The 22,216-nt window shown below is 36.8% G+C and overlaps 4 protein-coding genes across 5 annotated transcripts; 2 read left to right on the forward strand and 2 right to left on the reverse strand.

Annotated features, from left to right (window-relative positions):
- Positions 1-2,006: 2,006 nt before the first annotated feature.
- LOC119982249 lies at positions 2,007-5,782 on the reverse strand. 2 transcript variants are annotated; one of them, XM_038825537.1, is made up of 3 exons: positions 5,475-5,782; positions 3,210-3,255; positions 2,007-2,610 (listed from the first exon to the last, which is right to left on the reverse strand). In XM_038825537.1, exons 1-3 carry the CDS (start codon positions 5,682-5,684, stop codon positions 2,228-2,230), a joined length of 639 nt encoding a protein of 212 aa, XP_038681465.1. In that variant the 5' UTR covers positions 5,685-5,782; the 3' UTR covers positions 2,007-2,227. The 2 variants fall into 2 exon arrangements, with proteins under 2 accessions (XP_038681465.1, XP_038681464.1); XM_038825536.1 differs by having other exon boundaries at positions 3,210-3,264; positions 5,475-5,765.
- Positions 5,783-10,933: 5,151 nt separating this feature from the next.
- Positions 10,934-14,189, forward strand: LOC119982173 (UPF0187 protein At3g61320, chloroplastic-like). The gene is made up of 4 exons (XM_038825407.1): positions 10,934-11,733; positions 11,864-12,031; positions 12,413-12,619; positions 13,645-14,189. The coding sequence occupies exons 1-4, from the start codon at positions 11,062-11,064 to the stop codon at positions 13,819-13,821; spliced, it is 1,224 nt and encodes a 407-aa protein (XP_038681335.1). The 5' UTR covers positions 10,934-11,061; the 3' UTR covers positions 13,822-14,189.
- A 1,563-nt stretch (positions 14,190-15,752) lies between these two features.
- Positions 15,753-17,512, reverse strand: LOC119982776. The gene is made up of 4 exons (XM_038826325.1): positions 17,386-17,512; positions 16,986-17,086; positions 16,413-16,627; positions 15,753-16,253 (listed from the first exon to the last, which is right to left on the reverse strand). Exons 2-4 carry the CDS (start codon positions 17,073-17,075, stop codon positions 15,956-15,958), a joined length of 603 nt encoding a protein of 200 aa, XP_038682253.1. The 5' UTR covers positions 17,076-17,086; positions 17,386-17,512; the 3' UTR covers positions 15,753-15,955.
- A 1,953-nt stretch (positions 17,513-19,465) lies between these two features.
- LOC119982114 lies at positions 19,466-22,160 on the forward strand. Its single transcript, XM_038825320.1, has 2 exons — positions 19,466-19,889; positions 21,629-22,160. The coding sequence occupies exons 1-2, from the start codon at positions 19,577-19,579 to the stop codon at positions 21,841-21,843; spliced, it is 528 nt and encodes a 175-aa protein (XP_038681248.1). The 5' UTR covers positions 19,466-19,576; the 3' UTR covers positions 21,844-22,160.
- The last annotated feature ends 56 nt before the right edge of the window (positions 22,161-22,216 follow it).

Raw genomic sequence — 22,216 nt, forward strand, 5'->3', positions numbered from 1 at the left:
TTCTTCATCTCTAGTTCGAACATGTCTTCGTCTTCGTCTCCGTCTCTGGTTTCAAACCTGGTTGCGATTTGAACCTGTATTCAAATATTGGATGTGAGTCGTCTCTGTCTCGATCTCTGGTTTCGCAGTCTTCGTCTCTGATTTCGCCATATCCGTCACTGCTTTCGTCAAACCTGTCTCAAATTTTATTTGATTATTTATTATTACTAGGTTTACTGGTTATTCTTTAATTGTTTCTTGGTTATTCTTTAATTATTTATTGTATCAGATTTTTAATTGTTTTTTAGATGGATCCTCAATATTGCGATAACTAAACGGACATCCATAATAGCAATTTACCAGTTGAAGAAATTGATGGTTTTGATCCCGCCTAACAAGTTCAAAGTCAGTATGATGTGGATCTTTCTCCATGCAAACCACAAAGGACACGGAATTTTACTTGAGATGAAGATATTTTTATTGTGTCCGGCAGGCTAAATACGAGTAAAGATGCCATCCATGGAGGTGGTCAAAACTCTTCAAGATTTTTAAGAGGATTTATAATCAGTTCATTACCAACGGAGGTCAAGAAGGATGTACCGAAGCATCTATTAAAAATCATTAGCGAGACATAAATGCAAAATGTATTGGATGTGTTAAACAAATGGATGATAGGCACTAGTCGGGCCTAACAAATGGATGATAGTTGAGTGAAGCTAGCAAACTTTATGTTTCAACCAATGTGGGAAAACCATTCTAGTTTGATCATTACCTTAATATACTTAAGGATGAGATGAAGTGACTTGATACTTTATCAAAGAAGCAATCATGTTCCCCCTATGATGATATTGAAGGTGATATAATTAATTTGTTAGATCATAGTGAACCTTCCACCAACCTCTGGGTAAAAGAGCATCGAAAGATCAATTTAAGAGGAAGAAAGGAAATTTTGAGGGCGGAAGTGACACTGTCAGTTACAGATGAACGTTGGGAAGAGACTATCGTTCGAGAACCTGCAAAAATGGATCAACGTGAGAGACTACTAGCCAAGCATCAAATGACACGAAACTTAGAAGAAATGAGTTGCAAGATGGAAGTAATGGCCAAAAATACAAGTGGAATGAACCCAATGGTTGCAGCTTAATATGGGATGGGTTGAAGAAGGATATTATGATGAAGAGATGTTTAATTTGATCAAATTTATATTAGTTTAAACTTAGTGTGGAAAATGTTTGTGTTGTAGTGTGTTGTACTTTTTATCAAATTTTAAATTATTAACCATTTAATTTTTGTTGAATTATTTTTAATATTGGGAGAATTTAAATGAGTTTGAGAAATTGTTACTTGCGTTGGAGTTGGTAACTTTTTGAAATCAAATAAAGCATCAAAGTACTGTAACAGTAATCAAATGGTTATTTTGATGCCTCATTTTGGTTACTCCCACTGAAGATGCTAAGGTTGTCTTGCGCATAACGTAGTTTTCACTACTAGTTTGTCTAACACTAGTAGTGGCCTACCCCACATGAATCAAACCCCTCGGGGTAATGATAATAAGAAGAACATTACCTATCAAAAATGAAGAAACATCCCCTAAATCGTTTTAGAGAATACGTTTATTAACCTGACACTAAGAATTTATTTGGATTGAGGAATTTGAGGAGAATGGGAGAGAAGGGAAAGTGAATGTCCTTTTAATTATCTTGTTTGGATAGTTTAGAAGAAAAAAAATAAAGGGAGAGATTTGAAGAATTGAGGGGAAGATTTTATTAAACTTTTATCAAAATATTTACTCTGAAAATGAAGTCATTTAGAGCGAAGGGAAGGGATTGCAAATTAAATTATTTATAAATTAAAAACCTATTTTAACCTTGTATAAGGATAAATTAATAAATTAAACCAATTTTCTTTTTTTATCAATCCATACATGAGACAAAAATATTTTACCATTCACTTCTCTTCTCATACTCGGAGCATGCGAGAACATTTTTTGTAATTTATAATGCTACCAGCCTACCACCAAGTGTAATAAAAAACTCAACTTTTGCATGAAAAAAAAAGGACACAGGATATATGAGACAATTCCATCTAAAATCAATGAGTACAAGCATTCTAATGGAAAACTACACATTAGGACAGCTAAAACCATCCACCAAAAACCCCAGCTTAAATTTACTTTTTTGTGTAGGGCAGACAGTACTTTTGTTGATGCCAAAATTCCCTGCAACAAAGGATAATGACCATCCGTTGTCTATTCACTTTTCGGTTCACTAATACCTACCACATTCGCTTGAGCAATCCGCATTGATTCCTTTGTTCTCCCATAATAGACTGGTTTACTGTCTGTGAAAGTTACAAAATTCCAGCCAAAAGCTGATCCTCCGACCATATATGTCCCCTTAGCCGAACCAGCTTCATGTTGCTGTTTCTCATAGACGATACCTGTATCAGTAGACTTATTCTCAGATGGTTTCATGGAGACATGGTCTGGGTCAGGCTGAGGATGCTCTTCAGCATTTTGAGCAGACCCATTTTCTCCAGACAAAGGTTGGCTTTCTGACAGACCATTACACTTTGCCATCGACACTTTCGCTGCCGTTAACTGCAAGTACAGTTCCATCAGAAGCTTCACCTCTGCATATTGCAAATCAGATAGTTGTAAGCACGTGCATATCCCTACACATATCAGATGTTTACCATAAACTAGCTAAGATGGTGATAGCACATAATGATTAGTAGCAGTGTTCTTAGAAAAACAACAGTCCCAGAAAAAGTAACGGAAAGCAAACAGAGAACAGGAATTTAAGGTGTAATTCTTTAGTTTTAACCAGTAATTAGAATCAATGTAAGGATTGGCTCCTTGTTACGGCCACAAAGTCATGCATATACCATTAAGCAACAGAAAATAAGAGTTCAATATTGAACTAATAAGATAAGTGTGAGGCCCGGTGAAAAGTATTTCACTCTAACAACCCAACTACAGGGGCTTTTTTTGGATAATTTATGTAAGAAATTAATAAAAGAAAACGGTTTTTTAAGACACGAAATAAGGAAATTGGAGAAATTAATCTGGGCTGCCAAGAGAGCTTTCACAAAAAAAAAGTTCCATAATGGGCAAAAACCAAGTTTTATAAGATTACCTATCCAGAGATAAAACACCACCCCGTACAGCCGTACCAACTTAAAAAAAAAAAAAAAAGCCTGCAACAAGAAAAGCATATAGATGAGCTTACCTTCTTGAATATCATGAGCTGCCTTGCCATTTTGAAAGTCTGGTGTCTGAAGTACCTACCAGAAAACAAAATAGTTTTCAGGCCCTTTAAACATAATTTAAAATACAATCAAGTTGCACCAGAAAGGAGAATATAATGTTCCAAGCATACTGTGCAGTTTAAGTAGTACTACAAGGGAAATCTAACTGAAACTAGCTATATCAACACAGTGAATCTGCATAAATGCTAGATCATTCAGATCAACAGTGAGAAAACATGGAAAAACTGGAAAAAACAATTAGATCATTTATTGAGAGGTGAAAATTTGTAAGGGAATATAAACACGAACACCTATTCATTAACTATGCCACTATTTGTAAACCCATTAATAGAATGCCTAAGAACAAATAATGGTGAGTGATACTTTGCTTTTAGTTCAAAAAAATTGGTCCGTATGTTATGTAACATTCACAATTCATTGCAAATTGTGCTAAAATTCAGAAAACATTAGTGTTTTTAATAGAGAAATTTGTATAGAAAAGCATGTACAGGTTAAGCAATCTTTTTCAAGGCAAGATGGCAACAAAAATTCAGTTCCTTGTCCCTTTTTGTTAGGAATGAAACAGAAAATGCTCAGGTACACGATTGAATATAGTATAACACGTATAGAAAACAGAAAAATCTAACACAAAAGGAGTTTTAAGCAGCAAGGTCCATCTTCCTATTTACTTAACCGGGTTCTCCACTGCATCTAGAGCACCCTCAATGGTCCAACTTTACAAAGTTCCTTGAGCATTTCCTCTATTCTACATATACCGCTTTCTATGCCCAAAAAATTCCATATTTTCCTCTTTTAGAAACAGAGCGAAATAATCAAAAAGTCCTGCCATTAAAAGTTTTGTCCTACTTCTTTTCAGGCATTCCATTCTTCAGCAATGAAGTAGACCTCTGATGCTGTTAGGCACTGCCCAGCTTACCCTTATAGTGGAAAGCATGGTCTACCATAACTTCCTAGCAACAGGGCAGCGAATCACGGAATAACTAAGATCCTTGTCATTACTGTCACACAAATAGCACCGATTTGCAAGATATAAAACCTTCTCTTATAAGCATATCACCAAACTCCAAACTAAGGATCAACTGAAGAATGCTACTTAAGATGGAAGAAATATCTCTACGCAGCTTTCCAGGAAAATCCCTGTACCATCACTATGTTCGAGGACAGTACACATTGTTAACCGGAAATCGCTAAGACGATAATCAATTGCAATAGTGCAACATACAGAATTTCCTAATCTTATCTTTGTATCATAAAAAATCTTCACAGTTCACAGAGCACTCATTATGAAGCCTTCCCCAAAGTAGGGCACCAATGAACTCCATGTTCAACTCTTTTATGATACTGATATGCAGCCATATGTTTTTTTTCCAACTGATAGCGCATAAACCAGGAAACTCACTGTTACAGTTCTGTACCCAAAACAAGGAACAGAACAAAACTTCGTTCTACTCCCAATTTGCTCCAACTCAGAATTGTTCACATTTGTAGAATGCATCCCAACCCACAAGAATACTCTACCCCGACCATATCAGACGAATTAACTGTACTAGAACACTAATTCCCCCAGCTATGTCCCTATGTTTCTCTTGCGTGGACTCAAGCAACTAATAGCTACCAAATACCAAAGGTGTAAGGAAGGCTTGTAATATCCATAAAAGACGCAGATGTTTCAATAACTAACTCATAGGAAAAATTGTTTCCCTGTTCTAGATCACACAACCAAAAAAATAGTCCACCATGCAACTTCACTTATCATTTATGATCAATTGAGGATTAGCAAATGAAAAATAAGACACTAGAACTGTGGTGGAATAGATTACCAAATGATCTAAATGAGCTCAACCTCATCAATTCAATTTCAAATCCATAACTTTCAATGCAACTGTACAAACTGTGGTGGAATGGATTATAATCGACAGAGAGGGGAAAAAATTGTAAGGTATTCGAACCACTTCTTCTAAACAGAGGGGGGAATACGAACGGCCAACAAGAGAAACCCCCCGAAAGCTCACACATGCAAGGTAAAAAAACATCCAAATTTCTCAAATTTTCATCTCTTAAGCCTTCCCAATCTACATGGACACGAGATCATGCGAGAAAAACAAAAAACAAAAACAAATTTTTGATGACAAATAAAACCCAATTGCAGCCATCAATTTTGAGATGCAGAAACAGAAACCCACAAAAAATGGAAATTTGTCTACTAAGATTGGCGCAATCTGTACCTGGACAAAGTGCGGACGAAGATCTCTAACAACAGCACGCATCTTGTACCAACTGGAGTCATGAATTTGGACATTACTGTCGAGTGGCCTTTTGTTGCTTCTAGGAGGTTGCGGAGTGATCGTCGGAGTTGGGGCTGGATTTGGGCTTGGAGTTGGAATTGGGATCTGTGTTCGCGTATTCTGCGATGCTGCTGTTACTGGTTCACCCATTGATGGACTTTTCCTGTTGTCTCGACCACGATTAATTTGGAGTGGGTGGGCCGCTATTTTTCTAAGAGTGTGTTGGGATCAAACGATTTGAATGGGAGGGAATGGAACGGAAAGGAAAGAAATGTTCGAAATTTTGAGAGAAGATTTTATTAAAAATTTGTTAAAATTTTTCCTCTTAAATTGGAGGGAATGAATTATTAATTAAATCATTCATAAGTTAAATACTTATTTTATTATTTTACATAATATTTTAACAAAAAAATGTGAAAATTATTATTTTTTCCACTCTCTTCCTTTCCTCCCCTTCTCTTTCCTTTCCTCAAATCTCTCAATTCAAACACACTCTAAAAAGGATAAATCTTATGGACACCCTTTAGTCTCTAGTTTAGGTCATTTTCTTTCTCCAATGCAAATCCAAAGGAGGGTGCTTCTATATTTAGTTATTTACTGATACTTATATTGTTAGGTTAAGAGCTCTAACATATGATCTTTTCAAATCTCTTAACTGCAATTGATTTTATTTTTTCAATTTGATATTTGACAGGGTTTTGTCAAAACAAATTGTGAATTGGTGACTTTCTTTTTAACTTTTATAATAATTTTATTTTGAATTAATTTTAATGAATATATATCTATTAATACTATTAGTAAAGCATTAAAAAAAGAACAAAAAGACGAAACCAAATAAAACAAAAGCGACGCGACTTGTTTAGTGTGTATTCAAAATACAATCATCAAAATCTTTTTTACATGTTCAATTATTTTGCTACACTCCAAATTTTACATTATTACTTTCAACGAAATTAACTATAAAAACTCTATGATTGTTATTCTTTCAACATCTCTAGTTTTTTAGCTTTGTGTGGTTTCTCTTAAATTTTAAATTTGTCTTCTCTTTTTTTAGTATAAAATATTGATAATCATGTTCGATTATGGGCTCAAGATTTGTATTTATCTAGCGGATGATCAAGTGAGATACTTTTATATCAATTTCATGCTTACATAGACACGTATATACACACATATAGAACGTTCATATATGTTTAATGTTTATTACCATAATCAGGATGATTGATTGAACGTCATGAAACCAAAAACAAAAGAGAACATTCAAATAGAAATTGATTACACAGACCAATAACATATATGGTAAGAATAAATCATGTATGGTGTGCAAAAAAATTATATCGTATAGTAATCATGTTCTTTTTTTTAGGTTTTAATTGTCATGACGATTTAATTCAATAGGCACAATCTACTACACGTGTGTTTGGATTTGTTTTGAGTATAACAAGTTGATCTTGCAATGTGAGTGAAGCGAGCAATATCGGTCCATTCAATCTTCATCAAAATCGACCGGTACAAAAAAATGTAATTGTCATTTTCGTTTGAAACGAATCAAGTTAAAAATTGGTGGTGATTGGATGTTAAGGGTTATTTGTGGGATTCACAATCATCCAGTTGCAAAATAAATGGAGGGTCCTCCTTATGCTGACATATTAACTCAAGATGAAATCAACATAATGATTAATATATCGAAAAGCCTTGTTAAACCATTTGAGGTATTATCTACATTGAAGGTAAGATCTGCAGACAACGTGTCTACTATGAAATCAATATACAATGCTCGTCAGAAATATCGAGTTGCAGAACTTGTTGGAAGATCTCAATTGCAACAGCTCATGTTAAAAATCAGCCAGTAATAGTATATATCATGGTATTTAAGTGATACTAAGTCAAATTAGATTGAAGACTTATTTTTTGCTCATCTTCGTTCACTAGATTTGTTGCGTGCTTTTCCTTATATTTTGATTATGGACACAATGTATAAGACTAACAAATTTCGCTTACCATTATTTTGTGTTGCATTTGTGTTCCTTCAATTTGAGAAAGAGGATAACCACACTTGGGCATTGAGTTGTTTGCGGTCAATGATGAATGGATGTCTATTGCCACGGGTATTGTTGATTAACAGAGATATTTAGCATTGATGAATGTTGTTGATCATGTGTTCCCCGAGTCAATGAGTTTATTTGACATGTTAGAAAGAATGTTTGGTAAACTACAAGAAATTATTTAAGAACAACTCAACGTGGAAAAGTTTCAATTCAATGTAGCACTCTTTGGTGGACTTTGAAACCCTCGATGAGTACAATATGAGGTTGTTATCTATTGAACAATTATTTCATAGATATCCAGTTGCAATTAATTACATCAAAATAACATGACTTGACAAACATAAAGATAGATTTGTTGCTATTTGGACTGATTAATCAATGTATTTTGGTAATAGAACAACTAATCGAGTTGAAAGCATAAGCTTCCCAAGCACCTTCTTCAAAATATGCCACAAACACCACCTATACCTAATACCAGGAAGAATAATTTCAATTGCACTCTTCATGGCCCTGTATTGGTTTATTATGATCCTTTGTGGAGCTACGCAATACATACATGTAAGCCAAGTTCTAAACAACCATATAAATGTGTTTGTGTCTTCATTAGAAACTAAATCACGCCTAAGAAGAATGGAATGACCATGATGATTAACGCCTACAAATGAAGCAAACGGCATGTCGTATCGATTTGTCAAATAGGTAGTGTTAAATGTAACAACATCACCGAAGTCATGACAAGAAGCTTTGCTACGTGGATCAACCCAAAAAACACTTTTTAACTTTCCTTCTTTATCCCAATCAATCAATGAAAAAAACTCATTCCTAGATTGCATCTTAGCAAAATAACTCTGGATTGCATTAGCATCGCCTTCGCCCATTCGCATACGCTTCACTTTCATAATAAGATTTCAAGTATCCATTTGCAAAGAAAGTAAATTGTCATGGCCTCCTGCTGCAATAACATATGCACTGCGACTCTTGTTGCTTGTTGGGCATAATCCCAACAATATCTTTTATAACTAACTATCTCTGCACATGTGGATTAATTTTCCTATTGCATAAAAAAAAACTTGATTTACTGGTACTCAATGCGTGATTATGTTGGTCCTCAAACAAAGTTATCTCCAATTTTCTTTCTGCTGATACTTGAGCTCTTAACATAGCTTTGCATCCATTCTTCTGGGTCGAACGATAACTTATAACATTCTTGGACCGACTATTTAACTTACTTGATATTGAACATGTAAATATCATAGACATGCAACAATATAACCACATAAAACAATAAAAAAGGATATTCCATTTATTTAAATCAGTAGAACATATACAAATTTGAACATTCACTCACATGATCTCCCACAAGTAAATGTAACATATTTGCACATTCCATCTTTGTCCTTATTTGATGTTCTTCGTTTCACAAGAAATCCATTAAGTTCACCATATTTCTTGTATAAAAAAACATTTTTGCCTCACTTTCAAACATCATTTCAGACGCATGAACAATATCTTTAAAATAATCTCCAATACTATCCAAATGATTGGCAACCACTTCAAGGCTCTGATAGCTTATGACATTAATAACTTCACTATCACCCAACGCATAGCGTTCACCATAACGACTAACAAATCAAATGAAAAATATTAATTCCACTATTTTTATCAATTAAATATTGTATATATGCCGAAGAATACATGTGAACTTCAATTATCCATTGATTTTTTCAATGAAATGTATATAACAACAATGGTCTTCGAAAATACATTTCAGTGTCTAGTATTCCATTGATCCCATTCTTTATTCATGAATTAATCGTGTCCGAACCATAATTTTTAGACTCGGACCGGACCGCCAGTTCGACCGTAAAACTCGTGAACCGGCGGTCTATACGGGCGGTTTCTTATTGTTGGACCATTTATGCACTAAACCGTGAAAACCCGTGATTTAATTCGTAAAAACCATGACCCGTGAACCGCGGTTTAGTCAGAAAACCGCTGTTTTGCTTGTACTTGATTGATGCTAGACATAATTTTATTGGGGCTCATCTTTTAACGCAATACCAGCTGTCATTAGCCCATGATTGTTATCTTCCAATTGTGGCGTCTGATACAAAAACATCAATTCAAATTTTGTCCTATAAATAGATATATGAATTATATATTGCATTAAGTATAAATATTACATTTAAATTACGGTTTTCATTGAAATTAAGTGATTTCCTTAAAATGTGGGGAATATATATATATATAACCTAAATATATAAAATTATATACTTATTTAGTATATAATATATACTATATAGTATATACTAAATTACTAATTATTATATATTATAAAACTAAATATTTATTATTTTATTATTTATTTAAATCCGCGGTTCAACCTTTATCATAACGGTTGAACCTTAAAAACCTTGAACCTTCAGTCTTGACGGTTCGATACACGGGTCGGTTTTAAAAACTTTGGTCCGAACACATGATATAATCCCATTCTACACATACGTACCCAATAACAACTCAACAATCGAAAATGAAGTCACATAAACCATAAAAGTCGACAGAAAGTATTTACCCATTCGAAGACATCACACCCCAGCTAAGTCGGAAAGCCATGTTGAACTCCGAATATAAAGGGGATATGCGGCTACTCAGAGAGCTGCTAATCAACTTTGACGTACCTCGTTTGTCAAAACGAGTTTCTTCTTTCAAATATGTAAAACCTATCGCGACTCGTCTGCGGCTCTCGCAACTCAACCCTAACTGAAGCTACTAATAAAAAGTTTTTGAAATTTAAAAATCGTCCACCCTGTCAAATGACATGGCAATGCCACATCAGTGCCAACTATAGTTGGGCTACTTTGGGTTACCAGATCCATGGGCTCTATATCATTTTTCGTTATTTCATTATTTATATTTGATATTGAATCGAGTCGATTTGTGTGGCCTTTGATTGGAGCAGGGACCCGCGGGTTATAACGGGCCTTGACATATAGAGCGGGAATGGAGCACACCCATGGTAGTGCGGGCGCGGGGATGGGGCAGTCATGATCCGTCCCCACCCAATTTTCATCTTTACAAATCTCTCGATCCAAATATAAGCTTAAGTCCTAATGTGCATGAATTTTGCAGTATTTCCTCTTCAAAAAGTTTCTTTTACGTTTTTTTTTTGTTTTCAAGTTATTTTATTTTTTCATATTAAAAAAAAGAAGCATACCAAACATTTTTCTTTTTTCTAATTGAATCTAACTTTTATTTTCAAGCCATTCCATTTGAGTAAATTAGGAAGAAAAAAAAAGAGTCTTTTAAGTTCTTGTAATTTGAAGAATTGAAGAGTCTTCCTCCTTCATTTACGTGTAAAAAGCTCCTTCACAAAATGACTGTCTCCAACGGCCAACAACCTACAACCAGTCTTCGCTCTCTCGCAAGCCCTAACATGTTCTGCTTTTCTCTTCTCTTCCTCTTCGGCCTCACTCCCGCCAATGCAACCCCCCACTCCCTCTAATACCTCCTTCTCTTCCCATTTTACCCCAAAATTTCTCCCCAAATTACACCACCAAACCTTCCGTCTCAAACCCTCCAACAAGTTCAACTTCAAGCCGCTCTCTTCTATCAACCCAAACCCTAGTCGTCCTCCTAAAACCTCGAACATAATCTCCATTCTCCGATCCATCCCCGACTGGGCCGACCGTATCCAGGAGCAGGGCTTGAAGCGGCGCCGGGTGCTTTACAACCACGAGAAATGGGTCTTACACCGGAGCTCCCTCCGCCACATCCGCCATCTCCTCTCCAGCCTTCAATCGCGCGTTATTCTGTCACTGATACCGCCCGTGATTGCATTCACTTCCGTAGCCGTGGCCGTTTCTGGCTACAACACTGCAATTGACATGCACTTGCTGCCAGGGTTTTTGCCGGTATTGAGGGCGTCGACGCTGCCATACCAGCTGACGGCGCCGGCCTTGGCCCTGCTTTTGGTGTTTCGGACGGAGGCTTCCTACTCCAGGTACGAGGAGGGGAGGAAGGCTTGGATGAGAGTGATTGCTGGAACTGATGATTTCGCGAGGCAGGTCATTTCTGGGGTTAAGAGTTCCAGCGATGCTGCTTTGAAGAATGCGCTTTTGCAGTACATTATGGCGTTTCCGGTGGCTCTCAAGGTAAGTTCTTGATCCTTGGTCATAATCATTGTCAAATTTATTCCCAGTTACTGTGAATTTGGGCTGATGAATAAACTATGGTTAGGACTTAGGAGACTCAATTTACTGATTTTAGACTTTCTAAATGCAGTGTCATGTGATTTATGGATCAGATATTGGCAGAGACCTGCAGAGCTTGCTTGAAGGGGATGATCTAGCTGTAGTACTCAATTCAAAGCATAGGCCTCGGTGTATTATTGAGTTCATCTCTCAGAGTATTAACTTGTTGAACTTGGAGGAGGCTAAGAGGAATATGTTGGTACTTATCTTTCTGTTGGATCTATCATATACTCCCTACTTCTTTTGTACTTGATGTCTGCAAAGTGTTTTACCTTCATTGGTTGGTGTTAACGTGGTCGTATAGACAATCTGTAATTTTTTTCGACGGCCATCTTGGGGTTGGGGTATGAGAATCTCAAATCAAAATCTGTGAAAGTTGTGTTGAATAAGTTATGGATACTATATCTCCACTTCAAATCTTTAAATTCTTTTGGAGGGCAATCTTGCTGTTTAAGAATCTAAATTTTTATATATGGGGCTGTGAAAGTTAAATAACTGATGAATAATATATATCTACTTCAACTGTTGTTGTTCTAGTCAATGTTATGTTAATTTCCTTTTTTTGTAATATATAATATAGGAGGCAAATATTTCTTGTTTCCACGAAGGAGTTGGCGTCTGTGAACAGCTGATGGGAATTCCAATCCCTCTCTCGTACACTCGCTTGACATCGAGGTTTCTGGTCTTCTGGCATTTCACTCTTCCTATCATACTTTGGGATGATTGCCACTGGATCGTGGTTCCTGCTACTTTCATCAGTGCTGCTTCCTTGTTCTGCATAGAAGAAGTATGTTTCTCTTTTTTGCCATGAAATGTTAGAATAATTTTTCTTATGCTTCCCTTGAGTCCTTTATTTGGTAATAAATGCTAGAATATAGACAAGTACACAATCTAGATTACCTGCATAACATTGAAACGTAAATATCCACTAAAATGTCAAAGTCCGGTCTTTGTGCAGCAAGTCAGTCTGTTGTCTGTCATACATGACAAACTCTGATCTTATGTGATCTCTCAAGCAAGACGATTTCTTTCATAATTATTTAAGGATTTTGTTTGATTAATCCGAGTATTCTTCATATCCTAATGTGACTGCTGGGCAAGGACAAATTGAGACAATGGAACCGTGATGATTGGTGAGATATGAGGGAAAAGTAGTTAGCTGAGCAAACTTGAAAGGCTCTTTTAGCGCCAATGACCCAAGCTGACTAGAAACCTTTTGTTTCTTATTCTGTTTTGGAGAAGAAGAAAATCATAAATTTGAACCCTAAGCCATTACAATTTCTGTCCAGTCATCTGTGTTTCTTAAGCCATTAGCAAGCTAATTTCTTTCCTGTCATCTGTGTTTCTATTGATTTCTACTTTTAATACTTCCTGAGACATGCGGCTGGGTTGTGAAATTTCATGTTATGGAAACTATACTACCCCTTCCCGTCATTGGACTCATATTGTGGCCGTCTGATGGTAACTATTTTAGTCGGCTGTCCCCGACATCCGGAATTTGATTTAGAAGACTCTCCCTTTCTTTTTGCCTTTCTTTTTCATTAAGAATTCCTTAGAAAATTCCACCTCTAGAAAGCGCCTACAGCTAATGGCTTAGGAAGCTGCCACTAAGTATCCCACTCTTACATTGAGTAGACAAGACGAATAAGGTAGCCATTCCTTCATGATGCTAAATGAACTCGACATGGATTCTTTAAAGTTAGCATATCGCATGTTAAAATCCCCGAGATACCCAATCTGCCTCTTTTCATGCATATGTAGAATCTATTACGGCAAACATCGGTATTAATTTTGATAATTGATTTTTTGCAGGTTGGTGTTCTCATCGAGGAACCATTTCCTATGCTAGCTCTTGATGAGCTTTGCAATTTTGCACATAAAAACATCCAGGAAGCTATTGCATCTGAGCAAGTTATTCAAACACGTCTTATGGCCAAAAGAAAGAAGCATTCATTTGAGTGCTCACAGAAAGGTTGGCCTAAATCCTAAGCAAAGAGAAAATTTCATTTTTCGCAAACTCGATAACCAGAAACTGGGCCTGAAAAAGCTGGAGTTTTGCGGTGGGGACATTGCCTTTGTAGTATGCATACTGCCTTATTTCGTCAGCACCGCAGAGTTGTTGTAAGTCGTAACTGAGCTCTGGGTTGAGCCATGTAGATAGGAAGCATTAGGTACAAACTTCATCTGTTGTATAGAAATTATAAGTATAATCCTGATAGCATGTCTTTCACGTACAATCTCTCCTTTTTTTTACTCTCTTTTGAATAAGGGGTTTATGGAATTGCCCGGTAGATGAACATAAAGAAACATTTCTCATGTTCAGTTTCTTTCACAATGATATGCTGCCAGTTCATTCATGGACCAAACTCAAATTTAGTTCATTCAATGATAGGCCTTGGGCCTATCAGCCATCACGTCTGTAAGGCATGCGGCAAGGCTTTGGGCTTGTCATAGAGCTTCCTTGGCCACGAGCGGATGTTGAGTAGACTGTTGCTCGGGCCGTGGGCCTTTGGGTTTTCGTAGAAGTCGTGGGTTTGTAGACAAACTGTATAGACCATGGTCTATGTTGAGTAGACTGTTGCCCAAGCCGTGGGTTTGTTGGTTTTCATAGGGCCTGTAGACCAATTGTATAGGCCATGGGCCTGTGCTGAAAATGTTGTCGCCCAGGTTGTGGGCCTGTTTTGAGAATACTGTTGCCTAGACTGCGGGCCTGTTGGATTTTCATCGAGGTTGTGGACCTACAGATTGATCGTATAGACCATGGGCCTGTGTCTCGTGTGTTTGGGGCTGGACTGATTTTTGCACATACACTACTCCAACTCCAAGGTAAAGATTTTCTTTTCTCACTCTTATCATTCATTCAGACAGATAGAGTGAGAAAGAAGGCGTAATAGGTAAGTTGACTTATTATAAACCCCCACTAAAAAGAGGGATAGCTGGTATAAGCTCACATGCAGCAGCTAATCATTTTCTGAAAAGTGAAAAAGTCAATAGTGGAAGAGAACATGTATACCTACCCATCCACCAACTGCACCAGCTAATCATCAGCTTTGATTTTGAAGGGAGGGAAATTCATGCACACAATCACCATGCTCAAGGACAATACATATTTGAACGGTAAGAGCAATTGCAATGGTATTATTTTGTCTGGACCAATAAATATGTATGGGGTTTTGTATTTTGTTGATGTAGTTGTATTGGGAGATGTGTTTTGCTGACGTGGCTGTATTGGGAGATGTGTTTTGCTGTAGTTTTATTGTGGACAATATGGAGGGAATGAGAATTTGTTGGCCTCCATGTTGGGTGGGAAGGAAAAATGTATAGGAATTTATGTTTTGTTGATGTGGTTATATTGAGAGATGTGTTTTGTTGATGTGGTTGTATTGAGAGACGTGTTTTGCTTGACTTTTTATGTAATAGAGGTGAGACCCAATATTGATTTTTACTGACCCAACAAAATGGGACCATTGCAATTGCTCTAAGACACCCATCTATTCCACCAGTAGAATATAGATAACTTGCAGGCAAGTTCTAATCTTACTCGTTTATCAAACAAAATCATCAAAAAAAAAAAAAAAAAAACATTCACAATGAAGCAATTCCCAGCTTTGTGATTCCCTCCCCATAGGGACACAGGCACCAAACAACTCCATTTTCCAGTTCATATGTTTATTTATAGCCATAGCATGCAAACCCGGAAACTCGTTTTTAGAGGCTGTACCCACAACAAAGATCAAAACTAAAACTTGGGATGTATTCTCCAAAAGTGAACAAATTAATAATTGCCTAAGTTCCCAACCCAGGAAAAATACTCTTCCAAACCCCAGCCAAGTGAGACAAATTAACCGTACCAGAGCACGAATTCCCCCGGCATGGTCCTCCAGTTTCTGTTGCAAGGAATAAAAGCAAATAATAGCTAGTCAAATATGTGATGCAAGCTTTATAGGATCTCCCCAAAATGATGCACTTAATTCAATCACTAACACCTTGGAAAATACTATAGTTTCTCTATTTACAATGAAAAGTTTCATTCCATTTAACAAAAGCTATTCAACGATCCCAGCTAATAGATTTAACGTGCCAATCACAAGGTCAATGGCATGAAACATTCATAATCTTATTGCTATGCAGAGGCCTTCAAATGTGCAGGTTCAACATAATCAGTTGCGAGAACCTGGCCATATTGACCTTTTTGATCTTCTCCCTCATCAAAGTAGTCCTCTCTAGCATTATCAGCCAACATGAGCGCAACTAACCAAAAGAGTGCTGAATCAAGAGAAAGAAAAGCGCCACCACCAAGGAGACCAGTCTTCGCGGTAGCACAATCTGTATTGAGATTATGATGAACATTGTGAGATAAGTGAAGTTGTTCTGTAATTGTTGGCCACAAGAGCAGTGCTGCAGCTAATCCACTTGTTAACCTATGAACACACGTCACAATGCAAAATCATTAAAAGGAAGATGGTTAGTACATCATCATCTTGATCAAAGTCAAATACCACAAATTCATAAGCTTGCAGACTAAAAGAGTACATAAGTTAACATCAGGAAACAAGGGAGGGTAGAGTAATTATACTTACAATGCTATGATGAAGAACACAGCAAAGCTTGTGCTTTGGAATAGAGCAGACTGTGGGACAGACTTTCCTTTGTATGGGTAAACAAGAGACATCCACCCGGACACAGTAGTTGCTATGAGAAATGCAAATGATAAGTATCCCAAGGCAACTGTAGGATCGGAAGGGTACTTGCAAATCACAACATCTTTTCCAGGGATTGGTGTCCCTGCAGTCGGCTGTACAAAAATACAAGGACAAAAAAGATTTAAAAGTGAAAAAACTCAGTCAAATAAAACAAGATGATGAAACAAGGGAGAATACGGCAATTCAATTCATCTCAAAAAAATCGTAGTACCACATGATCCACAAATTCTAATTAGAATACAAACAGTAAATAGCATACCCTTGTCAAACATCATTGATTATGGATGATTCAAATTCAATTGCAAAAGCTCTGAACTTTAACAATGAGAGACAACCCCCGTAATGCAACACACATCATCACATTGAACAAAGTTACAGATTTCATTTCTCTTTCTACTATGAGACAGGAAATAATGACTCGAAAATCAAGATGGAGAACACAACATCTACCTTCTTATTTTCAGCGATAATCCCAAAAATAAATGACAGAACCCCAAGAGTTGCCACTATAAGTGACATCTGCTTCACCGAGACAGCCATTAGCACTCCCCCTGCATAAATTCAAGGATGACCACAAAAAACATAAACCTTCCATGGATATTGTTCAAATCAACACAAAATGAAATACATGAATTCTTTTTATAAAAAAGAAAAGCAACAGCGTGCTTCAATTGAACCAACAAAAGATACATATATCTAAACGGACTGTAGAAGTAATCACAAAACACAGAGATCAGGAACTAAGACTGTTTCCTCTAAGAAAACATAACGTTTTATTCTAAAGATGAAATCGAAAGCAGAAACAAGCACCTACAATCACAATTAGGGTTAGAAAGTGTAGGCGCAGTACCTGGAGACGAAGAACTCAAAAGTCAAAATTCAACTGATTGATCGCTCTGCTTCGGAGTTCGGAGTGTCTGGTAGGAATGGCTTTGGGAGTTTTTATCTTTTTAAGAGATTTTTGGTCATGTGATTTTACTAATATACCCATACATATAAAAAACGTTGATTAGGAAACTAACTTTAATTAATTAACAAACTTTGATTAACAAGAAGTGACCTTTACGGCAATCATTGGAGTGTTTCATGACTACAAGTTAAATCTGTCAAGAAAATTATTTTTAATACCTGTTTTTATGGAGTTTTCTAATTTAATCCAGCCAATCACTTGTTTTTTACTCCCAATGAACTCTCTAGTGTTTGGACTTTGGATCAGTTGATTGTCTTCAAATATATATTCCTCTTTTTTTGGGTTTTTATAAATTCTTGTGTGGAGGCCGGCCTCCAGCTAAGGTATATTGTGGGATTTGGGTATGATCTCACCTCCTAAACCCTAATTTACGCCCAAATTGCACAATATCTTGGCTAAAACCTGGCTCCACATCTTGAATTTTTGAAGCATCCTACTTTCTCTAAACATTTTATTAAATCAGCTCGTCGTCTAATTTGAGTTCCACAATTAAAAGGAATAATTTTCAATAAACTTTTTTAAATCATGCATATACTAGTATTGAGAATAGGATTGATGTTTGGTAATTAAACACTAATTGCAAGGGCGGGTTTTGGGACTATTATTCGTGAAGCTCTTAAAAAGAAAAGGAAAAAAAATGAGTTTCCCAAGAAGCTCTTAAAAAGAAAAGAAAAAAAATTTGAAAATGAGGCGTACACGAAGTAACTCCGCAGTTTCTAACCATTAACAATCCGTTTTTTCGGAGGTTAACATACCGTAGTAACTCTGCAGTTAAATGTGCTTATGCGAGAGCACTATTGAGATGAATTGCCTCCTGAAAAGGCAAAGCAATGCCGTCTGATGTATCCACCGGAACCGGATAACCCAAAACGAATAGTATTGTTGATGTGTATATGGGCTGAAAATTCTAATATGGTATTGGAGTCAACTCCACCCGTTTGGGTCACCTGTTGGGCCTTTCCGATGTCCTTATGAATGGACCACTCACAGGTCAGGGGTACTTGTTGGGCCTTTCGAATGTCCAATGGACAGACCATTCACAAGTAATCTTAACCCGTACAATCCACTTGTTGGGTCTAGTATATCCAGGCCACAAGTGCAGAGGAGTGCTAACATATATAGATGATTTCAATTCCTAACTATCAACAACGCGATGGAAGACAATGCTTTGTAGACCCGATGTATTTACGGTAATCAGACAATTCAAAATGGACAATATTATTGATGTGTATATGTGCTGAAAATTATAATAAATTTTCCAGCAACGTTGATAGAAGAAAACGTTAAACGAATATACAGAACGACGGGACTATACTCATCTGTTTTTTACTTTTTTCACCCCCACCCATGTATAGGTCATAGCTAGGTATAATTATAATGTTGAGAATCAAAAACCTTTTCTTGTGTTCTTACACAAATTGTAGAGATAGATGCACACGTGTCAAAAAAGTCAGGGCACCCATCACACACACACACACACTCACACTCTCTCTCAATAATAAACTACATTTATAAACATTTTTAAAAAAATAAATATAGACAAACAACGTCAATATATACATACAATATATAAGCCAAGCTGAGCGCAAAGGAGTGTCGCTAGCGGAGTCAAAACAAATGAATGGGGGTTTGTACACATTTTTCATGGTTTTTTTTCTAGTGGGTTCTATTACCAATGTCAAAACATGTGGAGGTGTGAGCCTTGATGTACTATTACGTTCAAGAGGATTGGGGTCAAATCTGGAACCCACACAAGAAACACGGTACTACACATAATGACTTGCAAAATTGACATAAAAAAAAATTAAATCATAAAGCACCCTTATACAGACTGAAATCAGCATTAATTCACCTCAAAATCAAATAGCCTCTGTTTTTTTAAAAAAAAGAAAAGAAATGTATTTTAATTCAATTTTTAACCGGCGCGTGCATTGCGCACGCGGGCGCCAGTGTCCAGACTCTCTACAGTTGTTCAGTTAGAAAAATCCCCAAAAACACACAGAAATTTCGAAATTCAAAAGCCCTAACGTCAATTCCCCTGCAAAAACCTTCCACAAAACCCCCTCTGTGTATGCTCCGCGACCCAGATCCGGCGACAATGACGTCGAATAACCCAGATCAGAAGGCCTCAGTCGATATTCGGATCTCCCAGCTCGGACCAGGAAGACCCGAAGCGGAGGCTGAAGAAGAAGAAGAAGAAAATGATGAAGAGGACCTGGAGAAGCTGGGATCTGATGTCAAGCATATGGCGAACAAAATTCTGGAGTACAGGGCTAATCTTCCGGAACAACTCAAGTCCACCTTTACTTCGATTCTCTCTGCCCAGCGGCCCTTTTTGACGGGCATTGATTCAGAGGCCGGAACGTCTGGTGGCAACCCGAGAGGTACGTTTGTTTTGGTTTCTAGGGTTTGTATTTTTGTGCTGCATTTACTAGTGGCTATATTTGAATGCTGAGGAAATGAAGGTAACGAAGTAGAAATCGAAAAGGAAAAGGCTTTTGTTTGATTAATGCCACTGGTAAATATTTGGGGAAAATCGGTTGCATTTTGTTTATTTTTGAGGATTCTTCGGAGCTCTGATACTGAAGTTGGTTTTCTTGTGGAGAGATAGCGAGAGATTGGTGGAGGGAGTCTTGTGAAAGGGGCTTTTAAATATCGACATTACTGAAACATAGAGGAAACTAGAGGAAGTACAGGGGTGGGAAGGAAGGAGACTTATTTTCTTTTTGTTTTGAGAGGTAACCAGCCCCGCTATACTCTAAAAGTACTATTCCCTCCCAGTTTGTGAGAAAAGGAGTATACAAGCAAATTAAGTTGAGATGATAAACAGACAAGTTATTATGTTTTTCGTGGCATATTAGTTATAAAAATTACTATCTTACCTTAAGTTCTCATTAAAAGCCCTCCCCTCCCCTCTAAACTTGCAAACAGGTTAAGTTTAGTTTTATAATTATTTTCTGGTTTTGGATGAGATCTTCATTTCTTTTCTCCCCATGTTAATAGGAATTATTTGTTTATGTTTAAATATCATTTTCTTCTTAGCTGTGATGCAATGCTTTTAATTTTTCCTTAAGCTAATGTTTGTTGGTGTTTTTTGCTAAGAACTTTCCATGTGATGCATTGGAGTTTTTACCCTTTTAAGTCGCCCTCACTACCCGTTTACCTCCACATAATTGATGAGAAACATGCAGAACCTTACACCAGCCTGATGTGCACTGTGTGCTGTCCAACTAGGTCATGAAAGAATTGGACTGTGAAAGGATTGAGATACTAAATTTATGCAAGTGCTTTTTGTGCTCCAGGAGAGGTTTAACTAAAAACAATAACTTCACATATTTTCTTAAGCTATTTGGTCAATTTGTTCTGTTCACTATCCTTTCTGATTTGCATGGCAAATCTGTTTGACGAGCAATAACGATGGTTCCGGACTTTTCTATTGATTTTTATTTGTTGCTGGATACTTTAAGTGACATTAGATCATCATAGGGACTTGGAGGAAGTGTTTGGTAGGGAATCTATGAGTTTGTGCTTTTTTAACGTTCTTGCACAAATGACAAATGCTGGACATATGAGATATATTCTGAAGCCAGGAAGGAATACATGTAATGCACAGTGCTTCACATGATGCTTCTCTAATACTGTTGGTACGCTGTTTTTCACACTCCAAGAAGGTTGAACTCTCATTCCTTCTTGTCAGGTCATGTGACTGCTCATCATTCTGCTTTTTTTCTAATGGAACTCCAGTCTCAGAAGTTCTTAATAAGTAGAGTAATATGTTAGTAGGTCAATGTGCTGATGAATACCACTGACTTTTTTTGGGGGAGGAGGGTGTTTTACCTTCATTGGTTCTAACAGTGTGGTATCCAGGCTTTGAGGATAATGCTTCTATCAGTTCTATCTTCTATGCTAATGCAAAATTTTCTTTATGAGGTTATTTTAATAAATATGAGCAGTCTCATCAACTCTCCTCCTTTGTCCTCATTGATTGTAAATTGTTTAATTGAAAGGATGGTCCACTGGTGTGTGCCTTCAAAGTATTCAATCTCCTTCGTCTTGTTCTTAGTCAGTTTATTTTCTTCTTTATTTTTTTTTCTTAAGTTGTATCCATGGTTTTATTTGACAGATTCAGGACTGGATAAAGTTGGTAAAAAGGTGGCAGCAGAAGCGGAACAAAAGAACGCTTTGAAAATAAGTTTGCTGAAGGATAAAATTTCAAGTAATGTCTCTGCTATGCCCAACCTACTGAAAAGGATGAACGATTGTATCTCTAGGATTGAAAAACTAGATTCATACGATGGAATCATACATCTTGCATTTAAGAGGAAAAGGACTAGTTGAAACAGCTAACTCGTGCCCGCTTGATGTTCACTATCTGGTGTTAATACAATGAGCAATTAGAGTGTTACCAACTTTTGTTGCTGACTTCTACAAATTCAGTGGATCCATTCATCCAGCTTTTGAGAGGAAGAGACATTTGGAGCTATCTTCCTGGTCAATTCTGGACGTGGAAGTTACCATTGTGTTGTAACATTTAAGTACTGGGAAAGAATGCCATTTGATTTGTATTATAACATGCCTAAAATTTCTCCAGAAGCAGAGGCTTTACCAATCTGATACATTTTGTATCTTGGATAATAGAAAGATGTTTTTTTGCATGTTGTGATTGTGATTCTTCTTTCCTGTATTTTAAGTTTTTTCCCCCCCATATTTC

Source organism: Tripterygium wilfordii, chromosome 17 (genome assembly GCF_013401445.1).
Source record: "Tripterygium wilfordii isolate XIE 37 chromosome 17, ASM1340144v1, whole genome shotgun sequence".
In the NCBI taxonomy this organism is placed as follows: Eukaryota; Viridiplantae; Streptophyta; class Magnoliopsida; order Celastrales; family Celastraceae; genus Tripterygium; species Tripterygium wilfordii.